Source organism: Lipotes vexillifer, unplaced genomic scaffold, assembly GCF_000442215.2.
Source record: "Lipotes vexillifer unplaced genomic scaffold, Lipotes_vexillifer_v1.1 scaffold395, whole genome shotgun sequence".
NCBI classification, from domain to species: Eukaryota; Metazoa; Chordata; class Mammalia; order Artiodactyla; family Lipotidae; genus Lipotes; species Lipotes vexillifer.
Window position 1 is genome coordinate 5,305,740 of NW_006797390.1, and position 10,015 is coordinate 5,315,754.

The 10,015-nt window shown below is 51.3% G+C and overlaps 1 protein-coding gene across 1 annotated transcript in view; it reads left to right on the forward strand.

Moving 5' to 3' along the window:
- The window catches only part of FGF6 (fibroblast growth factor 6), an 11,135-nt gene extending 1,982 nt beyond the window's left edge, over positions 1-9,153 (forward strand). Inside the window, exon 3 of the mRNA XM_007469444.1 lies at positions 8,905-9,153. Within this exon, the coding sequence (XP_007469506.1) occupies positions 8,905-9,081 (177 nt within the window). The 3' untranslated portion in view covers positions 9,082-9,153. The remainder of the gene's footprint in view (positions 1-8,904) is intronic.
- Positions 9,154-10,015: the final 862 nt, after the last annotated feature.

The window sequence follows — 10,015 nt, forward strand, 5'->3', positions numbered from 1 at the left end:
GCTCTTCCCAAGGCTCACCCTCCGACACCCCCAGCCTAGGGCACAGCAGGAGGAGGAGAAACGAAGCTCTTTTCCTCGCCTTCATCAGTGCGTGGACATTTTACTTTAAGCTTTAAGTCCTCTGGTCTCTGATCCCAAGAGCTAGAGAAGCATCCTCCGCTAGGGGATATAAGACTCTCTTGGCTGGCCCCAGATCCCACCCGCTGCCTTCTCCCATCACAGGTCATCCCTGGCGGGGCTGGGGGGGGAGTGTCAATGCTAGCACTTTGGTTAACCTCACCAACTTCCATATTTACCAAAATCTCTGATCTCTCTGACCCCCTCATTCCTGGGTCTCTCAGCCCATAATGTGGCATATTGCAAAATATGGGCTGGGAACGCACCCCTATGAAGGCAAAGAAACTGGGTGTTCTTTCTGCAGAAATAAGCAGGTTAGAAAGGAAGACCTCTGAGCCGTGGTCAAGGAATAGCAGAGTGGCTATTTATGGGGAGGGTTTGGAGGGCTGTTCTACCTTTGCGTGGGGACAGACAGGATCCGAATGTGAACAGGGGCGTCTGGGATCAGTGCTGGGGTCCGGGGAGGCTGTCCCAACAGACCAGGGCTGTGAAATACCCAAACGGGGTGCTCAGGTGGCCTCGGCCTGTGATCTGCAGTGCTAACACCTCTCCATTTGGGCTCGTTTACATGGAGACAAGACGTGCATCAGAATCAGTGGGCCCCTGAAGGCAAGCGCTGGAGGGTTGGCGGGCTGGAGCTGGAGCTAGGGTCCTGGTCTGTACCGCCAAATGCTCTCCCCCTGCCGGCCTACAGGCATCACCTGCCGAGCCCGGAGGCAGGTTTGCACACAGGCCCGATTCACCTGAGACCTGGGAGAGCCAGGGTCCCATCTGCAAAGTGAGGATAAAGGTCAGATGCACCTCTGGGGGTGCTGGGCGATAGTGTGCTCAGAAAACATCCCCAGGGCGCCTGACAAACAGTAGGTGCTCAATACAGGGGAGTCATCTATATTGTGTAAACACTGCCATAGGCTCTGCACCCCTCTTTCCGAGAGGTGGGTCTTGTGGGAGGACCATTTGCATACACATCACCTTGGTAACTTGTTAAATGTCCAGATTTCTGGGGGCCTTCCTCAGAGATGCTCAGTCAGTAGGGCTGGAATGGGGGCCTGCAAATCGGTTTGTTTTTATTTTTTAAGTTTCCCAGATATTTCTGAGGTGCAGGCAGGCTAGGGACCACCAGGCTACCTGGCCTTCCGAGGGCAAGGAATCCTCCCTGCCCCAGGGTTACACTAGCGCTGAGGGCTGCTGGGAGATGAAACAGCCATGAGATTGGGATTCTCAGACGCCCCTTTCACCGCTCTCTACGTATGAGATGGAGAGGACGAAGCAGCTGGAACCAAGGAGGCCCTGGTGGAGTAAGTGCCTGCTCTGTGCGGTGGGTCGCCCCAAAGAGCCCCTTCCCTGCAGCCGGCGTAGTGCCTGGAATCCCACTCGTTGCAGAGCCAGGAACGGAGGCTATTAGCTCTGGGGTTCTACGCAAGGTGAATCTTTTGGAAGGAAGCACAAATTACATCAACCCTTATCTCTGCCACCTTCATTAACAAGCTATTTAGTATTTTTTTCTCCTTATCCCGAAAGAAATTGAACTGTGAGCTGGGGAAAGGGTGCAAAGAGAAGGTCAATGCATCCACTTCCCACTTGAAACCTGGGGTCCCCGTAGGAGAAGCCGGGGAGGCTGGGAACAGGGGATCTCACAGCGAGAGTGCTGCAGGTGGATAGAACGTTCAAGGAGCACGAGGAAGGGGGCAACTCTGAAGTGTGGGCTGACCCCTGATGTCGGTGACGCCCCTGACCCCTGACTCCTGGGCAGATGACTTCAAAGGGGGTCCGCAGGGCTCACTAAAGGAGAGGAGTCCCGGAAAACGGGGGCTTCCGTAGGAGAAGCCCCGCCCACGGTCTACACCCCAATCTCCCCCCCCCCCCGCCCCACACATACCCAGGAGCATCTGGCCCAAAGGCACCTTCTTGGAGGGGGAGATTGCCCTCCCTGGCGCCCCGAGCCTGGGCACCAGGTGCTTCTGAACCACCTATCCACTCCCTGCTACGCCCCCCAGGGACCATTATCACAGTCTAAAATCCAATGCCAGCTGATCCAAAGAGCTGGGAAAACTCCCACTGGGTGATGATTTCATTCACACTATTTCCCTTTAAGCCCCAAGAGCTGCCTCCCCTCCCTGTGGCTCAGCTGCTATGGCCCCTCAGTGGGGTTTCTCCTGGGGGGAGGGGAACCATGCTGGGGGGGAAGGAGCGGGGGGAGCAGGGGCAAGATAGGAAAATAAGAGCCAGGAAAACCCACCTAGGTGGCCTCCCGCAGGTCTCATCCCTTGGAAACAGGGGTGCAGAGCCTGTGGCAGTGTTTCGACAGTGTAAGTAGCTCCACTGTATTGAGTACTTCCTGTTTGTCAGACGCCCTGCGGATGCTTTCTGAGCACACTATCCCCCAGCACCCCTGGGAGGTGCATCTGTCCTTTATCCTCACTTTGCAGATGTGACCGTGGGTCTCCGGGGTCTCAGGTGAATCAGGGCTGTGCGCAAACCTGCTTCCAGATTTAGCAGGTGATGCCCGTAGGCCGGCAGCAGAAGTGCACCTGGTGTGCAGACTAGGACCCGGGTTCCAGCTCCTGCCCGCCCACCCTCCAGCTACTGTCTTACTTCGGGCAAAGTCTCTGACCCTCTCTGAGACCAGACCTCTCTCTGCTCTCTCTGATGTGGACCGAGGCAGGAATCAGTGAGTTCCAGTCTCCTCGATCTTTTTAAAATTTAAAAGAAAAAAAATCAAAGATCTCCACCTGACAGTGGTTCTATGAGAATCCCTGTGCTTTAGAATCAGTTATGCTTCTGAGTGAATTTGTTTTTACTAACTCTAACTGTGTCTCCATCCTTTTCATCAATAGTGCTATGACAACTTGCAAAGCACGGCATTTGTTTCATCCGCAGAGGCCGTTGACGGTTACCTAGGACGTTACAGTTGGGGAGGGGAGGACCAAGTCTTTCCCTCGCTCAGTTAGCTGCACCCCTCCCCTAGAGGAGAACGCATTCCTGAGGGGATGAGGCAAAGCGTCCCTGGTGTTAGACTATGTGGAAGGGCCGGGAGATGGGACCCCTGAGCAGGGAGGGGCTGGTGCTACAGTGAGGGCCCCGGGGGACCCTGCAGACGGTCTCACAAACAGCTTTGTCTGCAGCCTGCCTGCTACCCAGAGCGATACAGGAATGAGAAGCATGATAGGCCTGGTGGAGACGTCTTCAAACACTTCTAAATTGCCGGTGCAATTGTGTGTTAGGAACGGGGATTAGAACAGACAGATGTCTTCAGAGCCGGGAGATGTTATTTCTCCATTTCAGCTAAGGACCAAAAAAGTAGCAGTCAGGGACCGCAGGAGGAAAGGGTCTCAGGACAAGGAGTTTTCTGGTTTTTTCTCACCACCCGCCTCCTTATCCATCCACACCCCTCCCCAGCTCCCATGCGCACACACAACCAGGAGTAACGGGGGCAAGTGGCCCAGGGCAGGCCTAGAAGGAAGAACTTTAAAGATAAAAAGACACTTTCATCAGTCCGGGTGACCTACTGACCAAAGGCAAGATGGGATGGATGTCTGGTCCACCGCAGACTCTAAGGGGCATTTCCGCCAGAGGTAACTCACGCCGAGAGACACCCCTGTGTGTAGCCCCCTGCAAAACGCCCTTCTCCACTGCGAGAGCTAAATGCTTGAGAGTTTGGGTCCTCATAAGTCTGATTAGACCTATGTGGAATTTAAGACATTGTCATGCTGGGGCTTGGGACCCGGCAGGCCCAGGCAATGTGATCTGGGGGAATTATTTTCATTTGTTCAAGTAATAATATACGGTAGCTGCTTTTATTAACATGTCGTTCGCTTGGCTTTTCTCAGCAGAGCTCAGGAGCCAACATTCCTGAGTCATGAGACTCAGCGCAGGGGCACGAATGGAGAGATGAATCGAGGGGCTGGTCCTGATGCCAGCTCGAGCATCCGTGTGGGCAGTGGAGCATCGGGCTGCAGGGAGCAGTTCAGGGCCATGGTCTTGGCCTCACCCCCAGCCGCGTGGCCACCTGAACACCAAGGATGGGGTGGAGAGGGGTGCGGGGAGGAACCGGCAAGGGAGAGGTAGAGAGGCTTCCAAAGCAAACTTCACCCATTTCTCCTTTCTCACTTTAGATCGACACAGAATTCGGGGGAAGGCTAGGGACGTGAGGTAGGCTAGGCGAAAGAAACAGAGGTCAGAAACTTTTTGAAAATTTGGGGTTGGGGGTTGAATAATCAAAATCTGGTGATCAGAGAACAAAGCACAGTGCATATGCAACCACTGTCTTGCACATTTAAACAAATGTGTTTTAGGAGACTCAGACCTTAGCAAAGGCTGGATTCTTCAACTGGCCACATTCTAGATCAGAGGATTGGGGCAAATGCCCCGAGTTTCTGGCCCCAATCGCTCAATTCCTCCCCCTCCCCCTCCCCCGCCCCCACTCCCCCCAGGTCCTCTGCCCCAAAATCTGCATTCCTATCTAGAGTTTGCAAACCACATGCGAAACCTCTCCCTTGACCACCATCCAGATCAGAAATGAAGTCTGCCGGAAACTGGTGGGCAGGGTGCTCTCCAGGGTCATAAACAGTTAGAACAGAGGGGAGAGCAGGGGATGGACAGGGGGAGGGACAGGACCCGGGGGAGAGAACCGACCAGTCTCTGATGCAAAGATTCTCTCACTCCATTTTCTGGCCCATCTTCTATCCTGAATTCCCTTCCCATTTTCAATAATCTACTAACATGACGAGGTAATACATGGACATGGTTTAAGGGGGAAAGTGTGCAGGAGAATATACCACGGAAATGAAGTCTCACTTTCACTGTTGCCTTGAAGCCACCCAGACCCTCCCCAGAGCAGCCACTGTTGCTAGGCCCTGTGTACCTACCATCCCAGGAAGTCCCAATGTCCCTGTGCATGTTCTCACAGTGGCATCAGTTTTTCTTTTTCTTTTTTTTTTTTTTTTTTCTTGCGTTATGCGGGCCTCTCACTGTCGTGGCCTCTCCCATTTGCGGAGCACAGGCTCCGGACGCGCAGGCTCAGTGGCCATGGCTCACGGGCCCAGCCGCTCCGCGGCATGTGGGATCTTCCCGAAACGGGGCACGAACCCGCGTCTCCTGCATCGGCAGGCGGACTCTCAAGCACTGCGCCACCAGGGAAGCCCCTGGCATCAGTTTTTAAAAGCACACAAACTGGAGCAAAAACTATCCACACAATTTGAATCTTGCTTCTTCACTGAACAATATGCCTTGGAGACCATTTCAAATCAGTGCACAAGGAGATTCTATTGTTTATGGCTGAGAGTATTCTATTGGGTGGCTCTCCCATCACTGAGCTAACCACTGCCTTCCTGATAGACACTTAGGTTGTTTTTGATCTCTCACTATTACAAATGATGCCGCGGTACGTGACTTTTGTACATGAGTGGGAGTGAACCAGTAAGATAAATTCCTAGAAGTGGAATTACTATCCAAAGCTGTAGTTATTATTTTATTCTAATAAATATTGTAAAATTTCTCTCTATAGAGGTGATAACAATATACACACCAACAGACAACAAATGAGAATTCCTAGTCCCCTTGCCCTCATCAGTGAAAGCCTATTGTCAAGCAGTGTTCTTTTTGCAACCTGACAATTAAAAATGTGATCACACAGTTATGGTTTATGTTTCTCTCTTAGGCCCATGTTCTTATGTTTAAATGCTATTTGTATTTCCTTTTCTGTGAACTGTCTGTTCATAAACGTCCATTTTTCAGTGAGTTCAGGGTTCTGGATATAGTAGCAAAATTCAATCTACTGCAAAATATATTACAAAATATAATGCATTGTAAACATTTTTTTATCCGGTTTGCTATTTATATTTTTATTTTGTTTAAGGTGATTATTTTTTCCCAAGCAGAAGAGTCTAATTTATTCATCTTGGTTTTTAAAACGCCTTCTAGTTTTTTGTGTCCTACTTAGAAAGATCTTTCTGACTTATTTTAAGGTTCTCCTCTCTTTCTCTCTCTTATTTATTTATTTATTTACTTACTTACTTATTGCTGTGCCCACGCGTCTTGTGGTGTCTCAGTTTCCCCACCAGAGATTGAACCCGGGCCTCGGCAATGAAAGCCTGGAATCCTAACCACTAGGCCACCAGGGAACTCCCCTTAAGGTTCTCTTTTTAACATTTAAATCTTTGTTCCTTTTGGAATTTATTTTAGTGTTAGGAATAAAATCATACATCAAACTTATTATTATTACTATTATGATGATGATTATTAAAGATAGCATCCAGTTCTTCCAACACCACGTTTTCGCCAGTGATTGGAAATACCACTTGTATTTTATGTTCATTTCAGATCCACCTTTATTTTATGTTCGTGTTCGGATTTACTTCTGGACTGTATTTTGTTAGTTGATCCACACCAGACTATTAATCCATGTAGCATTACTTCTACTCAACTTTTACCATTGATCCCAACTTTATTTTTCCCTTGTGCTGTTGCTCCAGAGTTTTGCCCATCGACAGCCTTAGGTCCTGTGGCTGCCCCGATCCCCCATGTCCAGAGAGGCCTCAGAGGTGCGGGGCTGGAGCCCAGTCAGCTCTGTGCCCTCCTCCCCCAGGCTCACCTCCTACTGCCACTCAGGCAATAAATGCAGGACTTAGAAGCTAAATTGTCCTGCAACCCACAGCAAGTTTTACAGGAATGATGATCCCGGGTAAGACAAAGTCTTTTAGTGCTTTTAATTTAAACTAATTCATGAATCAATTGGAGAAGCATCATTATGGCAATACAAATTATTTTTTATTTTACTGTGTGCCAGGCATTATACCAAGGACTCTCCATGCATTATTTCAATAAATGCTCCCTCCAGTGCTAGGACGGAATTATTCTCACTGTTCCCATTTTACAGATGAGGAAGCTGAGGCTTAGGAGGTAAAATCATTTGCCAAGTTCACACAGCTATGTAAGAGGTGAATCGTCACATGCTCTTTGCCTATTTTGATGAGTTTTTTCTTCCTACTTTGGGACATTCCTTTCTTCATTCTACAAGTGTTTTTGAGCACCCATAACAAGGGAGATGAAAACTTGTGAAAACAGAACTTCCTGGCATGGTCTTCAGAAGCCAGTTGATGTGGCTGGTGGAAGCTCGCAGGGTCATCTCAAGCAAATTAACATCACAGGAAGGTGCTCTGTACACAGTAACCCAGGGGCATGAGAGGGAAAGGGGGGGATGCGTTCATTCAGCTGGGGCAGAAGGGACCAGCGACTGGTACCCGACGTGTTTCCTAAACAACGCCGCCTGTCCCTTGCCAGCTCTCGCTGCATCAAAGAGAAGCCACCCCTGCAGGGGCATCCATGGGTGGCTGTGCCGTTCCAATTAGACCATCATTCATTCAGCATCACGTATGCTCAACAGAACACAGTCCTTGTCTCAGTCCGTGCTGCCGGACTGGTCTACTCGGAGCCCTGAGGAGCTGGCTCATCATCCTCCGTTCATAACAGGAAGAGGCTCTCGTCCACCCTACGGCTGACAAGGCCAGGTGCTCATAGTATGATTCCTTTTAAGAAGGTCAGGCGATACCCCTAGCACAGCCGCTTAGCCACTGAGTGGGTTTTTTATAGCCGATGGCCTCAGTCGGCAGGAAGGAGTCGGGTGTTATGCTCAGCTCTGTTTCTGTTTCATTCTACATTTCTTTAATGACTAGATCCCAGGCCTCCTGGCTCCCAGGGAGCGACCCCCGTCAGAAGCCCAGAAACCCCTCCAGTCAGGGCCAGTGACCCGGGTGGGCTTGGGAGGAATTGGCTCTCTTTTCTAGGAATAAAGGAAGACTTGGGTGATTTATTGGGGATGATCTTGTTGATGTGTGACAGGAGGCCTGGCCCTCATTTTCTGAACAGGTGGTCCTCACGCGACACGCTCCAGAGGGGGTGATTCACCACCGGTCCCCGACTCCTTGGCCCTGCTGGTCACAGAGGGAACCAGCTTCTTTTCCCCATAAAAGTCGCTGCTTCTCGCCATCTCTGGCGACCTGTTGATGCCTAGGAGGCACTGGGCATATTGTTCAGTAAAGAAGCAAGATTCAAATCGTGTGGATAGTTTGCTCCAGTTTGTGTGCTTTTAAAAACTGATGCCAGTGCCCCCCTATTCTGGGCTCAAAGTCAAAACCGAGAATGGGCCCCTTTAAGGGGCAGCAAACTTGGACCTTAAACTGGGAAAGACAGAGTGAGGGAACACAAGCGGAGAGACAGTTACCATATTAAACAGTTGTGCTGGGAAGGACTTAGGAAGCCATCCATCTCGTCCTCCACTCACCGCCCCCCACCAAATGCTCCGCAACGATATGGTTTTCAGAAAAGGGAATCAGGCTGGGAGGGGAGGCGCCTGCCCCAAGGTCACACAACTAGAGCCACCAAGCAAACCCCAGCTCTCTATCCTGCTGCACTAGGTCTTCTCACAGTGGACTTGAGAAAACAGCTTCTTTTATCCTTCCCCGGTCCTTTCTCTGAATAAACCATCATCCCTGTTCTTGGTAGAAAGTGTCCGGGACTGGCAGTCAGGAGGACCCTCAGCCCCCATGTGACACAGGCTGTCCACCCACATCCTCGGGCCTGGGCTTCCTCATCATGAAGGAGGGAAGGTGAGGGGGGACCATGAGAGCTAAGGCTCCCCTGTTCTCAGCTTTCATGTTTCTGCTCACCCAGGATGGCCCAGAGCTCCTGGAGGCTGTCTGACATGGGAAAGCGAGGGACCCACCGCAGACGTGCCTGCTGGGCCTCATTTATCACTGATGCTCTGCCGTTTGTCCATTTCTTTCACAGCCCAGCTTCCAAGAGGAGTGCAAATTCAGAGAGACCCTCCTGCCCAACAATTACAACGCCTATGAGTCAGACCTGTACCGAGGCACCTACATCGCGCTGAGCAAATACGGACGGGTGAAGCGGGGCAGCAAGGTGTCCCCAATCATGACCGTCACTCACTTCCTCCCCAGGATATAAGGACCCTGAAGGAAGGTTCACAGGTGGAAAGCAATGTCTTTTCTGTTGGAATTTTGCACAAGTGAACAATTCCCCCATGCCCCCCTATTCGGGCTCCTTTTGTGCTTGGGGGGACCTGAGTCGGTTCCCTTGGCCACCAGACCCCATGACATGTGAACCCACCCAAGTGAGGGGTTGCAGCCGGCATCCTAGAACGGCAATGGATCCCATGCTCTGACCTCATCTGAGGAAAGACGGTCCAGAGACACTTGGGGGGTGGGACCTTGGACACAGGAAAAGGCAGGGAGGAAGCATGTGTGTGTGCTGATGTATATCTATACATCTTGGTATATATCGTCAGAACCAAGGCATCTCGGAACAGCAGGCTTCTTCCTCCCGGGGTCATCGCTTCAGGAATCTGCCTGCAGGAATGTCACCTGTCAACCCAGCAGGATTGACACGTGCTCCCATTCTGCCTCTTTCCAATCACCTTTCCATTCGGAGGCCACTGACTGCACGAGTTGCATGGAGGTGGGGGCAGCAGCTGTCCTCTAAGTGCAGGGAGGGCAGGGTGACAGGCAGTAAGATTTAGCTGCTGACCAGAAAGAGTGGGCAGGTACTCCGGGCATCCTGCGTGTGAGGACTCTGGGGACACTGGGACACATTGTCAGGGAGGCTGGGGGAGAAGGGATCCCCCTCTTGGAGGAAAGGGTAGAGCAGCGTCTCTGGCAGCTGGGGGGAAACCTGCTCGAAGCAGTGGGAGAGACTGAGTGTTCTAGGGAGAGCCTTTCTGCCTGGAAGTCAGTGCTGCGCGTAGCTCGAGAACAAGCTGGGGCCAGGCTGCCTGCCCATAATTTTTCCTCACCTTGAACCGGGTCTTATTTTAACCTCAGATGACAGGGATCCTAATAATGGCAACCTCTTTGGCGAGGGGGCAGAGGGTACAAAATAGGCC